Source organism: Carcharodon carcharias, chromosome 22, assembly GCF_017639515.1.
Source record: "Carcharodon carcharias isolate sCarCar2 chromosome 22, sCarCar2.pri, whole genome shotgun sequence".
Classification (NCBI taxonomy): Eukaryota; Metazoa; Chordata; class Chondrichthyes; order Lamniformes; family Lamnidae; genus Carcharodon; species Carcharodon carcharias.
The window spans coordinates 30,938,532-30,958,797 of NC_054488.1; the positions used below are offsets into that span (position 1 = coordinate 30,938,532).

Consider the following 20,266-nt stretch of genomic DNA (forward strand, 5'->3'; position numbering starts at 1 on the left):
AGTCGATGGCGTCCTTTCTTGTGGGAAACCCGAGATCTGGGTGAATCCAATCGCCCTTGCATCCTGGCTGGCTTGGTGCTGGGTGAGATGCACAAATTTGTGTGCCTTTGCGAAGATGGCATCCATGACCTCATGGATGCATTTGTGGGTGGAGGCTTGTGATATCCGACAGAGGTCACCTGTGGAGCCCTGAAAGGATCCACTGATATAAAAATTGAGCGCCGTGGTTCTTTCACAGTCACTGGCAGTGGATGCCCTCCATGTCCCCTTGGTACCAAATCCTGCAGTAGCTGGCAGATGTGGCCGACCAGTTCCCTAGACATGTGCAATCTTTGGCAACACTGGTTCTCAGTCATCTACAGGAATGAAAGGTGGCATCTATACACCCTGGGTGTCACAAGGCCCAACCAGCTTTGGCACTTCAGCAGTGTCTGCAGGAGCCCAAGCCTCTTCCTGAGCGTGCTGCTCCTCCCTCTGTGCAGCCAGGTTCCTCAGTCGCTCTCTTCTCCCTCATCTTGGCTCTCTGTACGCCACGAGGCATACAGCTAGATCATCAGGCTCCATGATCCTGATGTAGGGTGAAAGAAAGAGATGCGTGGGTTAGCATGGGTGTACTAAGAACCTCTCCTGGTTAAGTCTGAAGACCCCTTAACACATCCCAGAGAGTGCTGGTCACCACTTGGATGGCCAGAGTTTAGTGTGCTGCATTGCTGCCTGAAACCCCACCCACCTCCGCCCCACTCCACCTGACCAATTGGCAGCAGCTTTGCCCACTGGACTACATGCTGTGCTCTCAGCTCAGGCACAGGCATTCTCCTAACCCACACTGCAAGGCTGCACTGTTAGCTTGAACCATGGCGGAGGCTGGTCCAAGCCGGGATGATGACATTGTAAGGGGCTGTGAGCGCCTCCAGCAGTGACTGCCCCATGGCCAGCTTTAGCAAGGAGTTTGTACAACGTGTGCAGACGTCCAACTGTTCTGCTGTCCACTAAAATGCTCGTTAGTTTGCAGTCTGTGCCCGAGGGGTGAAAAACTCTGGAGCACTTGGTGGCACTTTGATGCCTCTGCGCTGCTTGACTGGGCAGATAAGCTGGAGGCCTGACTCCAAGCAGTTCAATGTGATTGTAAAAACAAAAAACTGCGGATGCTGGAAATCCAAAACAAAAACAGAATTACCTGGAAAAACTCAACAGGTCTGGCAGCATCGGCGGAGAAGAAAAGAGTTGACGTTTCGAGTCCTCATGACCCTTCGACAGAACTCTGTCTAAGTTCTAGTTCTGTCGAAGGGTCACGAGGACTTGAAACGTCAACTCTTTTCTTCTCCACCGATGCTGCCAGACCTGCTGAGTTTTTCCAGCTAATTCTGTTTTTGTTTTCAATGTGATTGTGCCTAGACTGTCTCAGCTGCAGAGGAATGGTCACTTTATACAGGGTTTCCCTAATGCATAGCTACTTCTTTCGCCTACACCACTCCCACCCAACATGTGCTTATGCACCACCTTCAACCACAGAGCAGCCCTTGCTGCCCCCTCTCCCAAACACACTTCATCTGCAGGGCAGTCCTTGCCCCGTCTCAATGAGCCTCAATCACAGGGCAGCCCTTGACCCCCCTGACAGGCCTCAACCATAGGGCAGCCTTTGTCCCTTGCTCCCCACCACGCCATCGCCCCCCCCACCCCTCCTCTCCGCCCACAACCTGCCTCAACCTTGAAGTCCAACAGGCGACTCGGGTGAGCGATCCACAATGTTACTGTGTACTCACCTCTGAGTTCCCCTCAAAGTTCAGCCCGCCAAGTGCATGCCTTTTATGTGCTGTTGTAAAACATGTTATCATGATTGTGAGTGGACGATCCAGCGTGGTGGAGGTAAGATTCGGCTGGGCTGGGCTTATAATGACACGCAGATGTATTACAATGAGGTTTCCGATGTCTGATGATGGGAAATGTGGCCTGCCATCTGCAGGTGGAGCAGACGATCTCAAACTGGTTTCATGATGTCATGAAACTGATTTTTGGCCTTCTCGCCATATTGTATGCTCATTCCACTAAACATGCCCAACGCCAATGGGCACAGACAATTCCTCCCAATATTACAATGGTACTGTAGTTGCCTTTGCTTTTGAAGTTACATATGCACTGCTCCCAAGTCTTTGGTTATGCGTATGTTTAAAATATTATCTTCCTTTGCATTCCACATTTTTCTGTGGATGTGAAGGTTCTAGTTTTAATTACAAATATTAATTGAATTCCCAGTTCTAGTCTATCTTTTCCCAACCATGATTACATACAGGAGTGGGAATGTATAGACCAATCAACGCACATTCAAAAGCCATTTTCATATTTATGACTATTGAATAATGAGTCTAAATCATTTAATGTTAACTTAAATTGCACAGTGTTATTTCGTCAGATCTGTTCTTTCCTAGTCATTTGTTAAGACAGCATTTTATTTTTTATACAGAGCACTGAAGATACTATTAAAAGTCTGATCAGGAGGCTACTTCATAATAACCAAAGTACTACTTTTCTCTGGCTATATCAATCCATCTTAAAACAAATTGCACCCAATTGCATGAGCTTGAGTGAGATTGCAAATTGAATGTTATTTTGTGTCAAGCTATAGGCAAGGTTGTGCTGTGGCCTTGTAGGTCTAGATATGGCTCCCCTCTCACCTTGCTTGATAGGTAGATAGATGTCCTGTCCAGAAGACAGGAAGGAAAAAAATGTGTATATCATCCTGGCTACTTTATAAAATTATTGTTTTTTTTTAATGGACAAATGACTGGACTGATAAAATAGCTGCTGCTGACCATATGACAGTAGTTCTGGAAGTTTCTAAGCAGTTTAAACATGGACAAAGGCTAACACATCAAACCCATGGAATGTAACACTCGTTGCATTGTATAAACATTCCAGCCAAACCAACACAAAGGATAGTAGATGAGACATCTGCACCAGCCAGACAAAGGCAGAGGTATTTGTAACTTCTCATCTCCAATGTTGTGTTAAAGTTTCTACAGTTACCTGCTCAAAGCACAATGGGTTTTAACAAGAGCTGAATATCTTGAACTGAAACCACCCTGTAACATGACCGAAACTCGAGCTGTTTGAATTGCTTTAATTATACAACTTACAGATTCCATCTTCAGTCTGCTATTTAACATCTAACAGGCAGGCCATACAGAAGCAAGCTCTGGCCAGGTTGGACAACTAGCCCCCATCTAACCTGACTCTGCTGGCTCTGTTGTACTATCACCTACACAACTGATTCAGCCTCTGTGTACCACTTCATCTTGGGGCATCAACACCAATGGAAAAGCGAATCTTACACCACCAGTCTACGGCCAGTTGAACTGTGTGGAAAACCCTCATTGAACTTTGATTCTGCACTCTGAACTCAACTGAAACCGTAATTCTTATTTTTATCGTGGTCTTTGCTCTGAGCCCCTTTCTTTCCCTTATCCTGCTCTTGTATTGCTGAAAAAAGGCATTTTGTGAAAGCTTTTTATCTTGCACTCATCAGGACAAAAAGCTTTGACAGAAAGTCTTTTTTCAAGTTCTGTACTACCAAACGACTATTTGTATCCCTCATTTATTGTATAAATGCAAAAAGGAGCAGACGTTGTGAAACCCCTTTCTGCGCATTATGTGTAAAATAAGCTACCCCTCTTATTTTTACCTTATCTCGAATTGTCTGTGGGGTTATTAATAGAGAATCGGATCACTCCAAACCCAAAAGGTTGGGGAAAATACTTACAATGGTGGGAATCAAAAATCCAAAACACCTTTTTGTTTATGGATGGGCTGTTCTAAATCAAACCCCCTCCCCGCCCCCCACCGTCCTGTCTGTAACAATAGGCATTTTGCATGCCCTAGTTGATACGCATTCAAATTTGGTAGGTGGGTCCATTACAATAGCCCAGTCACATCCCAGTACAGGTCCATCTCTGGTTGGATCTTGTGTCAGAATTACAGGTGAAAAGGGAAACACAGCTGTGACCTGAGAGAACTGGTTCTTTGGCTATTATAAAACAGCCTTTTGATCAAGAAGATAGAAGCAGATCAGACTTTTTACAATATCTTGAATGCTATGTATAAAAAAATGCTATATTGGTAAACAAATGACTTGGAACAGATCAGGTGAAACCACATTGTGTAATTTAAGTTAATATGAAATTCTTTAGTCTGCTAGTTTCATGGAAATGTTAACTTATTTTTGTAACGTCCATGTTAAGATAGAAGAAGAGAAATATCATAATGACAGGTTAATGTGCTTATATGTAAAAATTGCAGTGTGATTTCACCCCACAGGAGCTTACATTACATTACGTTAAGGTCAAGTTAGGAACCAACACCACATAAAAATGATGAAACAGTTTTAAATTATTATGAGTTAGAAATCACCTTCAACAATGATAGTAAATGAATGGTTTACAAAGGGCAGAATTTTACCCTTGATGGCTGGGCAAGCCCGACCGACTCGGCAGTGGGCAGACAGCCGATCGCTGCCACCAAAATGGGTCCCGCCGCCATTTTAAGTGGGCGGGCCAATTAAGGCCCGCCCAGCGTGCCGCCCAACGGGAAGCGCTATGCACTTCCTGTACAGGCGGGGAGGGGATTCCCCAACTGCGAGCGGCGCGCTTTTGTGCATGCGCGTGAAAGAGCACACATCTCCCTGAGGCAAAGTGCTGAAAGGCTGGCAAATATAAAATACAGAACAATAAAAAATTCTTTAACATGTCCCCCTCATGTGAAAATGTCACATGAGATGGAACATGTTAATGAAATAAACAAAAACTTTGTTAAACTTTTTTAAAACTGCTATCAAACCACTGGATAAGGTTTGTAAAAAAAATCACCTACCCGCCTGCCCGTTGCGCCAGTGCGCCAAGCTGAAGTTCGCACGGGCCCCTCAAAAATCGTCGACGATCGGCAAGTTAAAGGCCTTAACGAGGCCTTTAATTAATGGCGGGCGCACGTCCCTCTTCATAGCGCCCGACCGAAATATCGCAATGCCGCGCGCTGACACCGGGATGCTCGCACGACATTTTAAGCGCTGACATGCAGGCTCCACCACCCACCACTCGCACACCAGCCAGAAGCTTCTGCCCATCATTTTCCTACTTCCTTTGCTATTTTAACAGATTTGTTAACCTGTTTAAAAAGTATTAACAGTATTAACCTGGTGAATTTTTCTCACTTGATTCACTGCATTCCATATAATTGATTTAGAATACAGTCTGCTGATTTTAGGACTTAGTGCAGGTGCAGACTCCACATTCTGATGATATTTCGAAGGCTGCTTCAAAGGCTACTTACGTAAGGGGAGAAAGGTTGTGTTCACAAGCAGGTAGTGTTAGAATTTGGGTAGTCAGGTAGTGAAGGATAGAACTGGAGCCTAATCTAAATCATCTAATAAAAGTACAGGCTTTTATTTACAGAGAGGCACATTACATATTGTGCACCTCCAAACAACAATCACAGATGCTGGAAACCTGAAACAAAAACAGAAAATGCTGGAAAAATTCTGCAGGTCTAGCAGCATCTGAAGGAGGGTCATACAGACTCAAAACGTTAACTCTGTTTCTCTCTCCACAGATGCTGCTAGGCCTGCTGAGTTTTTTCAGCATTTTCTGTTTTTGTTTCAGGTTTCCAGCATCCACAGAATTTTGCTTTTATCTTAAACACAATTTCAGCCTGCTCCTGTATATATGAGCATAACAGTCCCCTTCAATGTCTACCTTCTGAATACAATTAAATACCCAATAATATGCAATTAACAGGTAGCCTGCTATGTTCCTTCTACAACAATCTTTCACTTAATATTGCATATCAATAGGGCACAATAAAGGTGAAATCTGAAATGTTCTTACCATTCTAGCCAGTTCAGGTATCATATTGCGCAGGCTGTTGATGTTGCTGTTATACCAAGGATCTATGCTACCCAAATACCTGGACACCTCACAAGAAAGGTCACTATGCAATAAAGGGATGACCTAAATCAAAGTATCAAAAAGAACTTTCACTATTATTGATTTATAGATACTGACAGTATGTCTAATTTTTTTAAAGTAGGTAAGAGTAACTCTGGTCATTTAGTAATTGTTTGCAACACAGTTCACGTTAACTACATTAAGTCTGTAGCAATATTTCTTCAATAACATTAGAATATGAAGAGGCTTAATTCCTTATTCAAACATGGAGATTAGCTCTAAGCAGAATTTTTAACAATATAATGGACTTAATGTCAATAGAAAACTTGTATTTTTGCAGCAAATGATCACATCCCTCAAATCCATCAAAGCGCTTTAACACAGCTATATCGCAAATTATCCTGGTTTGTTCAGGGTCAATTGTATGGTATTATCAGTCATATAGTCAGCAGGGACCAATCAGATCTGATATATGAAGATTAGAATTAATCTTACAGAAAATAATAATTGAAAAACAGCTCAGACACACACCTTACCAGCAGACACTGGGATCTGCTTCTCATTTGTAACAGGGATGTAGTAGAACTGTAAGTTTAGTTTTGTGGTCAGAATACATCTTCTTGTTTCTCTTTTCCTAAGTAACAAAATTAAAGTAAAATATTTTTGTCATTGTTTTAAGCAACAGCCCAGCATTCATGATCATTTTGAGTGCATTACTATTGTTAGTTTTAATAAATCTATATTTTTGTTACTTTGAGAAGATTTTTAATGCAATCATTTGGCAGCCTTAAATCATGAAACTGAACAAAAATTTGGTTTGACCATAAACATAAATAGAAACCAATGGAAATGAAACTACAAAATTTTGGTTACATTTCTACAAAAATTATGAATACAGTCAAAAACCCAAAGTTTCATTTGAAATTCTTATAGTATCAAGATGACTTTAGGAGAGGAATCATTAACATGATGATTATTCCGTGGCATTACTAAAAGGGAAGTATAATAAAGCATAATAAAACATTCCTGAATCACAGCGCATTTGAGGTTTTAAGATGACAGGCCTGGCACAGCTCTGACAATGGTTCATTTCTGGTTCTGCCAAACAACCATCTTGAAACTCTGAGCATGCTTGTAATTTCACACAGGAACTAATTGTACCTGTTGTGACATGTGAGCCCAGCAGACACAAATGAGCCTTAAAATAATGTTAATTCTCAGCTGGGGTGATGTTTGTAGAGGGTGCTAAGCTTAACTTAAATGGCCCTAGGCTAGGGAGGGGGTGCAGCTCACAAAAAACAAAAATCAGAATTTCTACTCCTGATGACTTTCCATTGACTTCAACTGAAAAATGTGCATGTGTGGACATCAGTAAAATTAAACTAAACTGGGCTGCGATGCTCACCACAGACATTCATTGTCAATTGTCAGAGGTGTCAGAGAATGCCACAAGATTACAGAACAAGATTACCTAGCACAATGCAGCTGTTGAGGGAAGAAATTAAAGAGATGAAAATGCCTATCTAAAAGAACGAGGGCCAGTAATCATTTAATTTATAAAATTACACACTACTGCTTTAACGTAAACCAGTGTACAATTTAACAGGAAACGCGATGCAAATATGGAGTAGAATAAAGCCAGAAGCAGATTCGGATACCATCTAAAAAGGGGGACTTTTCTTATTTTGTAAATTGTTTATATAAACCATGCTCAAAAAAAATACCTCAAAGAAAGAAAAGCCTTTGCTAATCTTCCCAAAATGCAATCGTTCCCAATCACCATAACACGTGCAGTGTTAGGCTTTGGTTGTTTGAAGTTAAAAAGCATCGTATTGCAACCAAACTTCCGCTGAAGTTTTATATTGGCTCCTGTTACTGTATTATCATAAATCTCCGAAAAGCTCAGCATGTTATCTGAATCATAACTTTTCTTCTTTATGCAGGGTCTTCTGACCAACTTGGTCTGTTCTTTTTCATTGGCTCCTGCAGGTGACACATCATTTGAAAGAGGTGGATCCCCACAGTCTCTGACGATACCACTGTCTGTTGACAGAACTGATAATCTTGTTTGCTCAAAGTTATGACCATCTATTGGCTCACTCATTTCAGAATTGTCAGAGTCACTATTAACGAAATCCTGACCACTGCCAAATCGATTTTTAACAAATTGCACCAGTTCCTTCCCTGCAAAAAATACAACAACAACATGAGCCAGAGGCAAAACACTGAAGTTGATGCGCATTTTTGCATGACATTTGGCATATGTTACCAACGTTAAATACTAGCAGGTTTTTTTTGTATATGAAATGGCAAAACAGGTCACAGACAAATACATGTACAACAAGGGCAGATTCTTACAAGTTCTCACAAAATTAACTGTTGTTTGCTGGTAACAGAGAAAAACTGAGACAATAGGTTAGCAGTAGACAACCATTATCCCTCAGCTTAATCAAGCCCAGCATGGGATGTTTAGCTCATTATTTGAATTTCTACAGACAAAAGCCAATCCCATATTTTGTTGTGGGAGTGTTCCATAATGGGTAGAAATGATTGTGAAACTTCAGTGCTGCTACTGTATGTGGACTGAAGGATGCTGAATGCTAACATGCTGTTGTAGTAGTTTCCATGTTCATTATGTTCAAGGCATAACTATGTGGTACCAAATTAAACAACTGCAACTCTTATGGTACTGTTGTGGTCAGAATCCTATAGAGGGCTTCCAACTGAGACAAATTCCTTTAAAACTAATGAAGGCAGATTCTGGTGTAGTGCCGTCCACCATTAAATCCACTCGTCTGCATGGCTTTAGCACTACATTTAGTACATGAACAAGACACAAGTACCTACCAAATTGGGGTGCAGCAACCCATCTATGAGTCATATAAACTTTGCAGAACACCAAAGTTGACAACAATGACAGAAAGCTTCCATGATGTCTGCCATCAATTTTCTGGTCATTTCCATCAAGTGTATGCCCCTGGACAGATTAGCTATGATGTGCCTTTCCAGCACCATCTGCCTATGTTAGCTGGCACAGATTGGGTGCAACTCCTAAGCCAAGGGCAGGACATTAAGACATCATAAACTATGATAGCAGAGCTCAAGGCATTTATCGACATCAAATTTGAGAAGAGTAAGTCTTTCGTACTTGCCTTATTCTTAAAGCAGTATTAAAGATAGCAATCCAACGACTTCAAGAAAATGTAGTTCACTACCTTGTGCACATAATCAGTAGCAATTACCTAACTAGAATATCAAATCCAATTAAAAAATAGAATTTTAATTAGGAGGCAAATTGAGAATAGACAGGGTACTACAGTAAAGAGCATGGGAATCAGAGTACATCACTCTCTTGAACGTCTTACCATGCAGTTATGCTACAAGGGTAGAGACCAAAGAATGGTCACTTGACGTAGTTAGAGTATGAGGTTTGCAAAGATCAAAAGAGGAAAAATATTTGTTTTAACTTTTGGGTAGCATTTTGATCAAAACTTCTTTATACAAGAATTCATACAGCTAATCTTTGGGAAATAATGAACAATTCTTTACTAATGGGGACAAGAATTTCAAATTGGGGAAAAAAAGACATTCCCATCGGAGCTGACAAAAAACAATGTACTGCACTAAATGACTGGGTTGCAGGGTGGAACATGAACCAGCAATTGCCAATGTTCCTACAAGGTTCACTTCTAATGTATATCATTATGAAACCCTGCAATATGCAACAGCATTTGAAGTAGAGACCCAGATTGCAGTAATATAGAGCATTTTGCACAGATGACAAAGTCAATGGAAGAATAGCTAAGGCCAGCATTGCTTTTAACAAGCAACTAAAAACTGTCTGGGAGTGAAGCGGAAAGTGAAGGCATACAGAGTGATTGTTCTTCTTGTAGTATTAGGGTGATCAGGGTTGAAAGGGTTTATGTATGGGTCTGGAGAAACAATGCTGCCCACATGATGGTGTAAGAGACACATGACCAAGAGTCGAGAGGGAGAATGCTCATGGCTTAGACTGAGTAACCACCTAGTCTTTACATCTGTAAATAGTTATGTTTATCAAATAAATCAGTTAGAGTTCAGACATACCTATGTGTCAGCAATTGTTCCTTAAGCAGTCACAACCAACATACAACAGGGTGACAGCTATGCAGGACACTGAAATCTCCAAAAATCAACTTTAAAGAAGTTTACAAGTCTGACCTAGAAAACAGGCACCAAAACCAAAGACTTTGGTAAGACAGTTGAAAATCTCCAAAAGAGCTCCATGGAAACCATGGAGATTGAGAGGCAGAAAAATCAACTGTTCCAGAGTCCGAGAACTTAGCGACAACTGAGGAAGGATGAGCAAGTCTTGAAAAAGGGTCAAAATCTTCAATTTAACAGCACAATAAGCAGGCAACACTGGGCAAATTCCATCTTTAGTGAGCACGGGTTTCGATGCATCTCAGTCCAGGTCCCAGGTCAGCACCTATTACACATGGGGACTGCGAGGCAGCAATGGAAAAATATAAAAATTAAAAATCAGCTGCGTAAACACGATTCCTCAGAGGAAGGGTAGCAGCAAACAGAGCTTAATAGAAACTTCCAGCAATTAGTCTAAAAACTCTGCAAAGTTTAAAGAATGATTACCAAATGGAGTCAGTGATCATAGCAGGAATCAGTGAAAGGATGACCACATTACTGCTAGAGATGTTTAAAAAATTAAGACAAAACTCCTAGAAGCAGCTACGAGTTCCAAATTCACATTCCATGAGAGATTTGGGCATACGGAAGGGTCAAATCAAGCACAATGGAGGAAGAGATTTTTAAGATTCTGAATTGCTTCAGGATTGGGCAATAAGCCTGAGGCTGTACTCTTCATTAAAGTGCTTTATTGGAGCAATTGCAAATGATGTTATAGCAAGACATCAATGAAACATTCTTTGATAATTTTTAACCTATGGAATAACAAGATTTTAAAAGCCAAATTCAACACAAGGGCCCAGAAACCAGAGGCAGAATTTTCTGCCTGTCGGGTGGGTGAAGCAGGAGCAGGTGTGGGCAGGCGCAGGCCCGATCGTCGCTCCCAATCGGGTCCGCGTCTCCACTTTACGTGGCCGGGCCAATTAAGACTCGCCCATCATGAATCGTGGCTCCCAAGGACAGCGGGAGTGGGCGGGCGGCAGTGGGACTGCAGTGACCACCGGGTCCAACGGCGACCCGGGCGGCCTGTTTTAAAAAGTTGCTCCAGCCTTTCAAAGGCTGTGAATCACGGCCAGAGGAAGGGCTCCCCAGAGCGCTGCTGGTGAGCCGCCCAGGCAGAGGGTAGGGCTGGGGGGCACTGTGCCCCTTGTTTTTCTGATGATTGCCTTGCTGCCCTCCTCAAGGAGGTGACAGCACGGCGGGAGGTGCTCGTATCCCAGGACGGGAGGAGGAGGCCCCCCCAAATGCCTGGGAGGAGGTGGCAGAGGTGGTGAGCTCCCGCGATGTGGTGCGGCAGTGCACCTGGACTCAGTGTCGCAGGCGCTTCAACGACCTGTTGCACTCAGGAAGGGTGATTACCATGTTGGCATTGGTTACTTACCCAGCAGGTAGGCTTCCCCCCTGGCGTCACCTCCCCAGTGCCCCCCACCACCCCGAGCCTGAGTGTAGTGACTGCATTGAATCATTGACCTTCGTGTCCTTCTCCGGGTGGCCCAACAGATATTGCCCATGCCGAGGTCACCCTGAGAGGATAGTGAAGAGCTGGGTTCTGCACCTGCAGTACGTGGTACACTGAGACCCACATTATTGTTTTGGGGACAACCTGGAGGAGCTGCACCAAGGCGCAGTGCTGAAACTCCAGGACATGTCAAAGTCAGGGTGATGACCTGCTGGGAGGCGAGCTTCAAGGTGGCGTTGGCACCAATCGATCTGCTGTCCCCTGCGCTCCACATGCTTGCATTTCCTTGCTATGGAAGGTTAGACTGTGTGGTGCCTAATGTCATGTAGGCAGCATTTGGCCAAGGGGGTTGGGGGGTTGGAGACAGGCTTTGTGAGAGTGGCCGGCAGCAGGAGGGTGAGGAGGCACTGGAGCTCTGCAATGTCCCACTCTGGTTGGGGTGGGCCGTCCACGAAGAGAATCCAGGTACAGTTAGCACTAATCAATGCTCTTCTCTCCTTTTCAGGAGAAGAATGCACATGATTTCGCCAAGCGGGTCAGGACTGGTGGCGGGCTGGCACAGTTGGCAATTCTCAGCCACTTCAAGCAGGAGGCCCTAGATTTGGAGAGGCACCATGTGCCCAGGTCCACCGGTGTCAGTGACACTGGGATGCCACGGGCAGGTATGTTTGCCCAGCACTGAGGTCACCATTGTTGTCCCAACAGCCATGGCAGTGCTGAATGTTCAGTGATTGAAGTTTGCAACATGACTTGACCATTGCTTATGGAAGGATGAGCGCATAATGATCCAGGGGACAGGGTTGCACAACGACATTGTCTCAACGTTAACTGATCCAATGTCCTTATTCTTCCTTTCAGCATCAGCAGAGCAGGGCTGGGAGGAGGAGGAGCAGAAGGTGCCCCCTCTCACATCTGAGGGCCCTGAAGTCTCACCAGCGTCACATCATCTCTGCCAGGCAGGCACCAGCACAGATACTAGCATCTCAATGGGAATTAGAACATCGGCTGGTGTCCTGGGGCACAGTGGTGAGGGCACTTCATAGTTGCTGGAGGAGCTGGCAGAGACAGAGAGTGCCCATGGCACCAGCAGTCGGAGGACTGCAGGGGACCAGGCACATGCTCAGTTGGTGCCTGATGATGTGCCTCTGGAGTCGTCCATGACGCAGCAAACACAGGAAATGCAGCTGGGTGTGCGGGAGCATCTGGTGGGGATACATGAGGCTATGCTCAGCTTGCTGTCCATGGTGGAGGAGTCTATGCGGACGATCGCCGAAGCAATGAGCCTTATGGCCGAGCGCCATGTGTCCTCCAGGGCGAGAGTGGCGACTCTTGTGGAGAGGCTCCTCCAGGAGACCCATCAGGGCTTCCTGGGGATATGCTCGGACCAGCAAACCCTCACATCAGCATCGACTTCAGCTGGTCAGTGCCAGTGTGGAAGATGGTCTGGGCTTCAGTTTCCCAGCTTGATGCCCATTCATCCATGGCGAGCAGGGAGGTCCAAAGCGTCTTCACATTGGCGCAGCAGCTGCCTGTCATCTCTGCAAGCTCCTCGCAGGGCACTCCAGATGAGGGCAGCAGCTCCTCTGCCCCTCTGCCAGTGACTTGCATTCGGTGAGACTGCGACGACTGGGGAGATGCCAGCTGTAGAACTGGCAGTTGCCTCCTCAGAGGGGCCGGCATAGGTTCCACGGGCCAGAGAGTGACAGCCAAGGTCATCAAGGCCAACAGGACAGCAGAGTCAGCAGGCTGTCTCAGATGCCAGTGCCAGCGAGGGGGCAGCACCAAGACGTAGCACCTGAAAATATAAACATAAGGCACCTTAGGCACACCACGGGTTTATCACTGGTGCTTTTGTGTTGGCCCGCAATGAGGTCTTCCTGAGTTGGTGAGATTTTTAATATCTTTGTTATTTTGTTTCATTAAGTTTCTTTGGGTGTAATGTTAAATTCAGACATGTGACCATGGCTGAGGGTGCCTCTTTTCTTCTGCAGGTGGATAGTTACCAATAATGCTTTGTGCGCTTTGTGGGACATTCAGCTTTATTAAAAACGCCCTTAGTTATTGTTCCTAACCAGGCAGATTTTGCAATTAGGCATTGAGTATGGAGCCTGGAGCCCAGGCTTGTCCTGGAGATCCATATGTGGTGAGCTAGCTGAAGGTTCGTTGGATTAAAGCCTCCTGGGTGTCCCTGCCTTCCTGGAGTGTACCCGGGTCAGTGTCTACCCCCTCAGCATTTCCCTACGCGTGCTCATCCTCGGAGTCACTGCTGGACTCATCGTGTGCAGCTGCAGCCACTGCGTCGATGTCTTCATCGTCCACAGCATCCCCCCTTTTCAGCACAAGATCGCGCAGAGCGTAGCAGCAACCACTATCACCGAGACACGATCTGCGGGGTACTGGAGTGTGCCCTCTGAGTGGTCCAGGCATCGGAAGCACATCTTGCGAAGATCAATGGTTCTTTCCACCACAGCCCTTGCGGTGCCCTGGCTCCTATTGTACCGCTGCTCGGCCTCTGTTCTTGGATGGTGGAGAGGCTTCATGAGCCACCTTCTGAGGGGATAGCCCTTGTCACCCAGTAGCCAACCATCCAGCCAGGCTGGAGCACTGAAGAGCCCCGGCACTTGGGAGTGTCTGAGGATGTAGGCGTCGTGGGAGCTGCCTGGGTACCTTGCACAAACTCGTAGAATCAGCATCCTGTGATCACACACTATCTGTACGTTCATGGAGTGGAAGCCCTTCCTGTTGACAAAGGCACAGGGCTCACCTGCTGGCACCTTGATGGCCACATGTGTACAGTCTATTGCACCCTGGACGCAGGAGAAGCCAGCAATGGCCGTTGAGTCTCTGGCTCACTGTATCTGACTTGCCTGGTCCCAACGGATGTGGATGAAGGTCAATGAACAGAGCGTCTGTAACCTGCTTGACACAAGTGTGGACAGCTGATTGGGAGACACCGCAAAGATCACCCATCGACCCCTGGAAGAAGCCAGAGGCATAGAAGTTGAGGGCAACTGTGACCTTCAGAGCCGCTGGCATGGGGTGTCCACCCACACAGTTAGGGGGGATCTCAGGGCCAATCATCTGACAGATATAGGTGACTGTCTCCCTTGAGAGATGGAGCCTCCTTCGGCACTGCACCTCAGACATATTGAGGTAGCTGCTTCGCCGCCTGTAAACCCTGGCAGCAGGATAGTGGCATCTTCTGCGGCCCCTTCCACCTTGGACAACCTCTTGGCCCTGCACCCCTTGCGCCTGCACATGTCCTTCCAAAGGTGGCTCCCCTGGTAGCCGAATATGCACTCCTGGCCTCCACCCCCTTTCAGCCCTCCCTTCCTCCTCAGAGGAGGTGCCTCCAGTGGAGAGTTCAGCTCCCATTCCCAGGCTACAGGAAGGCTTCCTGAAATCTGCAGGCCCAAAAAAGATTCCTCACTGCAGAGTGCTGACCTGAAGGTTGTGAGTCCGGACCAAGCAGCTGGTAGGCATTTTGATGTATTGCAGATCACACAGGCAAGTATCAGTAACTTTGAAAAATCAATATTTGACAGTGCACACTCGTGACCCCACTGAGCCCTCTTATCCTGCCTATGGATGAGGTTTATACAAATATGTGTCCTACCCGCCTGCGTGTTGCACCGACCCGAAGATTGCACGGGCGCCGAAAAATCGCCATCGATTGGCACCTCAAGAGCCTTAAGTGGCCGGTTAATTAATGGCGGGGGCGCATCGGAGATCAACGCACGCCCGCCCAACAAAATATCGCGATGGTGCACGGTGACGTCGAGATGCTCGCCTGACATCACTGCGCATTATTTTACACGCCCGCCCCCACCCCCACACCCCAACGGGAAAATTCTGCCCCAGGTGAACCCGCAGATACTTTTAGCAATGGCTTGGTTCGACTGGCTGAAGGTTGCAAATATGGTGATCTTGAAACTGAACTATTTTGAAACCTCATTGTAGTCAGTGGTTACTGATGACACCCTATCTGACCTACTTCAATCCAAAGAAGACTTAACCTTGGAGAAGGCAATACAATTGGTGAGACAAACAGAAGTCCATAAACAATATAGAACCATACCCAGATGAAGGGGGAAAAAATCCTTGGCTCAAAGAACCTCCAATGATGGTACAACTTATTGAGTAAAATAATTTCTTTTTTTTAGTCATTCATGGGATGTGGGCATCGCTGGCTAGGACAGCATATATTGTCCATCCTTAATTACCCTTGAGAAGGCGGTGGTGAGCTGCCTTCTTGAACCGCTGCAGTACATGTGGTGTAGGTACACCCACAGTGCTGTTAGGGAGTGAGTTCCAGGATTTTGGCCCGGGGACAGTGAAGGAACAGCGATATATTTCCAAGTCAGGATGGTGAGCAGCTTGGAGGAAAACTTCCAGGTGGTGGTGTTCCCATGTGTCTGCTGTCCTTGTCCTTCTAGATGGTAGTGATCATGGGTTTGGAAGGTGCTGTCTAAGGAGACTTGGTGAGGTCCTGCAGTGCATCTTGTAGATGTTGCAAACTGCTGCTACTGTGCATCGGTGGTGGAGGGAGTGAATGTTTGTTGATGGGGTGCCAATCAAGTGAGCTGCTTTGTCCTGGATGGTGTCGAGCTTCTTCAGTTTGGAGCTGCACTCATCCAGGCAAGGGGAGAATATTCCGTCACGCTCCTGACTTGTGCCTTGTAGATAGTGGACAGGATTTGGGGAGTCAGGGGGTCAGTTAACAAGATGTTAAGGAAAGTATCAAACTTAAGGAAAAAGCATACAACTCCGCAAAGATGAATAGCAGGACAGATGATTGGACAGAATATAAAGAACAGCAGAGAATTACTAAAAGATTCATCAGGAGTTAAGAATTAGAGTATGAGAGGAAGCTAGCTAGAAATGTAAAAATGGATAGCAAGAGTTTCTACAGGTACTTAAAAAGGAAAAGAGTAAGCAAAGTGAGTGTTGGTCCTCTACAAAATGACAGTGGGGAGTTAGTAGTAGATAATAAGGAAATGGCGGAAGAAATGATCAAATATTTTGCTTCTGAATTCACTATAGAGGATACAAAAAACATTCCAGTAATAGTGTAAATCAGGAGGTGAATGGGAGGAAGGAACTTGGTGAAATTGAAATCACGAGGGAAGTGGTACTGAGCAAATTAATGGTGCGATATAAAAGCAAAATACTGCGGATGCTGGAAATCTGAAACAAAAACAAAAAATGCTGGAAAAACTCAGCAGGTCTGACAGCATCTGTGGAGAGCAAGACAGAGTTAATGTTTCGAGTCTGTAGAGCTGGAGCTGTACGCTGGTAAGTCTCTGGGTCCTAATGGTCATCCTAGGGTCTAAAAAGATGTGACTAATGAGGTAGTCGATGCACTGGTGTTAATTTTCCAAAATTCACTAGATTCTGGAAAGGTTCCATCAGATTGGAAAGTTGCAAATATAACTCCTCTATTCAAGGAGGGAGGGAGGCAGAAAACAGGAAACTATAGGTCAGTTGCTTGATGTCTGTCATGGGGAAGTTATTAGAATTGATCATTAAGGAGGTTATAGCTGGGCACCTAGAGGAGCTCATGGCAACTGGGAAGAGTCAGCATGGTTTTGTGAAAGGAAAATCATGTTTAACCAATTTATTGGAGTTTTCTGAAGGACTAATGTGCACAGTGGATAAAGGGGAGCCTATAGATGTACTGGACTTGGATTTCCAGAAGGCACTTGATAAGGTGCCACATCAAAGATTATTATGGAAACTCAAAGCGCATGATGTAGTGGATAACCTATTAGCATAGATAGAAGATTGGCTGGCTGGCAGAAAGCAGAGGGTAGGCATAAATGAGTCTTTTTCTGATTGGCTGGATGTGACGAGTGGCATCCCACAGGGGAATGTACTAGGACCTCAACTTTTTACGATTTACATCAATGACTTAGATGAGGGGAGTGAAGACATGGTAGCTAAATTTGCAGATGACACAAAGATAGGTGGGAAAGTATGTTGTGAAGAGGACATGAGGAGGTTGCAAATAGATATACATAGGTTGAGTGAGTGGGTAAAGAGCTGGAAAATGGAGTTTAACGTGGGAAAATGTGAAGTTGTTCACCTTGGCAGGAAGAACAAAAAAGCAGAGTATTACTTAAATGGAGAACGGCTGCATAAGTCTGAGATGCAGAGGGATCTAGGTGTTCTAGTACATGTGTCACAAAAAGTTAGCATAAAGGTCCAGCAAGTAATTAAGAAGGCTAATGGAATGTTATCCTTTATTACAAGAGGGATTGAACATAAAAGCAAAGATGTCATGCTTCAATTATACCGGGCATTGGTGAGACTGTACCTTGAATACTGTGCACAGTTTTGGTCTCCTTATTTTAGGAAGGATGTAAATGCATCGGAGGTGGTTCAAAGGAGGTTTACTAGATTGATACCTGGAATGTAAGGTTGTCTTATGAGGGAAGGTTGGACAGACTGGGCTTGTTTCCACTGGAGTTTAGGAGACTTAGGGGTGATTTGATCGAAGTATACAAGATCCTGAACAGCTTGACAAGATGGGCATTGAAAGGATGTTTCCTCTTGTGGGTGAGTCCAGAACTAGGGGGCACTGTTTTAAAATTAGAGGTCGCCCTTTTAGGACAGAGATGAGGAGAATTTTCTTTCTTTCTGAGGGTTGTGTGACTCTGGAATTCTTTACTTCAGAAGGTGATAAAGGCAAGGTCATTGAATATTTTTAAGGTAGAGGTAGATAAATTCTTGATAGGCAAGGGAATCAAAGGTTATTGGGGTTAGATGAGAATGTGGAAATTGAAACACAAGATGATCAGCCATGATCTTATTGAATGGCTTGAGGGGCCGAATGGTCTACTCTTGTTCCTATTTCTTATGTTCTTATGAGTTATTAGCCACAGGATTCCCAGCTTCTCACCTGCTCTTGTAGCCACAGTTTTTATATGGCTAGTCCAGTTCAGTTTCTGGTCAATGGTAATCTCTAGGATGTTGATAGTAGGGGATTCAGTGATGGTAATGCTATTGAATGTCAAGGGGCAGTGGTTAGGTTCTCTCTTGTTGGAGATGGTCATTGCCTGGCACTTGTGTGTGTGAATGTTACTTGCCACTTGTCAGCCCAAGCCTGGATATTGTCCAGATCTTGCTGCATTTGGACATGAACAGCTTCAGAATCTGAGGAGTTGCAAATGATGCTGAACATTGTGCAATCATCGGTGAACATCCCCACTTCTGACCTTATATGGAAGCAAAGTCATTGATGAAGCAGCTGAAAATAGTTTGGCCAAGGACACTATCCTGAGGAACTCCTGCGGTGATGTCCTGCAGCTGAGATGACTGACCTCCAACAATCACAACCATCTTCCTTTGTGCTAGGTATGACTCCAACCAGCGGAGAGATTTCCCCTGATTCCCATTGACCCGAGTTTTGCTAGGATTCCTTGTTACCACACTCAGTCAAATGCTGCCTTGATGTCAAGGGCAGTCACCCTCACCTCACCTCTGGAGTTGAGTTCTTTGGTCCATGTTTGAACCTAGGCTGTAATGAGGCCAGGACCTGAGTGACCCTGGTGGAACCCAAACTGGGCATCAGTGAGCAGGTTATTGCTAAGCAAGTACTGCTTGATAGCACTGTTGATGTCCCCTTCCATCACATTACTGATGATCGAGAGTAGACTGATGGGGCGGTAATCCGAGTTGGATTTGTCCTGTTTTTTGTGTACAGGACATACCTGGGCAATTTTTCACATTGCTGGCTAGATGCCAGTGTTGTAGTTGTACTGGAACAGCTTGGCTAGGGATGCAGCAAGGTCTGGAGCACAAGTCTTCAGTACTATTGCCGGAATATTGTCAGAGCCCATAGCCCTTGCAGTAACCAGTGCCTTTAGCCATTTCTTGATATCGTATGCAATGAATTGAATTGGCTGAAGATTGGCATCTGTGAAGCTGGGGACCTCTGGAGGTGATGAGATGGATCATCCATTCAGCACTTCTGGCTGAAGTTTGTAGCAAATGCTTCAGCTTTATCTTTTGCACTTATGTGCCGGGCTTCCTATCATTGAGAATGAGGATATTTGTGCAGCCTCCTCCTCTATTGAGTTGTTTAATTGTGCATCACCATTCATAACTGTGACAGGACAGCAGAGCTTAGACCTGATCCGATAGTGTTGGAATCATTTGCTGCTTATGCTGTTTGGCGTGCAAGTAGCTTCATTGGGTTGATAGGAATGCTTAGTGCTGCTCCTGGCATGCCCTTCTGCACTCTTCATTGAACAAAGATTGATTTCCTGGCTTGATGATAATGGTAGAGTGGGTGATATGCCGGGCCATGAGGTTACAGATTGTGGTTGTATACAATTCACAGCACCTCATGGTTGCCCAGTCTTGAGTTGCTACATCTGTTCTACAGGCATAGTCGCCTATCTCCTCATGCAGTAAGGGACGGGCGAGGAGACAGGCAGCTACGCCAGAGTGAGACGGAGACTGAGTGAGTAGCGAAATGGTTCACATGGTAAGTTCTGGTTAAGTCTTTTTCAGATTTAAATATAGATTGGGAATCAAGCACTGACAGTGAACTAAAAACCTGCAGGTTGAACAAGTAGCTACCTGGTCATGGTAGTTAACTGTCAAGCAACTGAAAACAATTGTTTTAATTGGTGTTAATTACTGTAGCAGGAAGCTAAACTAGCTAGTGACTCATCAGAAGGTCTCA

At 45.0% G+C, this 20,266-nt stretch overlaps 1 protein-coding gene across 5 annotated transcripts in view; it reads right to left on the reverse strand.

Moving 5' to 3' along the window:
- The window catches only part of LOC121293974 (phosphoinositide 3-kinase regulatory subunit 6-like), a 129,639-nt gene that overhangs the window by 16,470 nt on the left and 92,903 nt on the right, over positions 1-20,266 (reverse strand). For all 5 annotated transcript variants that reach the window (XR_005946661.1, XM_041217475.1, XM_041217476.1 and 2 more), the window contains exons 12-14: positions 7,658-8,117; positions 6,465-6,567; positions 5,874-5,996 (exon numbers count right to left, since the gene is read on the reverse strand). Coding sequence is in view for 4 of the 5 variants with exons in the window: in XM_041217475.1 (XP_041073409.1) it covers positions 5,874-5,996; positions 6,465-6,567; positions 7,658-8,117 (686 nt within the window). In the remaining variant the exon portion in view is untranslated. The remainder of the gene's footprint in view (positions 1-5,873; positions 5,997-6,464; positions 6,568-7,657; positions 8,118-20,266) is intronic.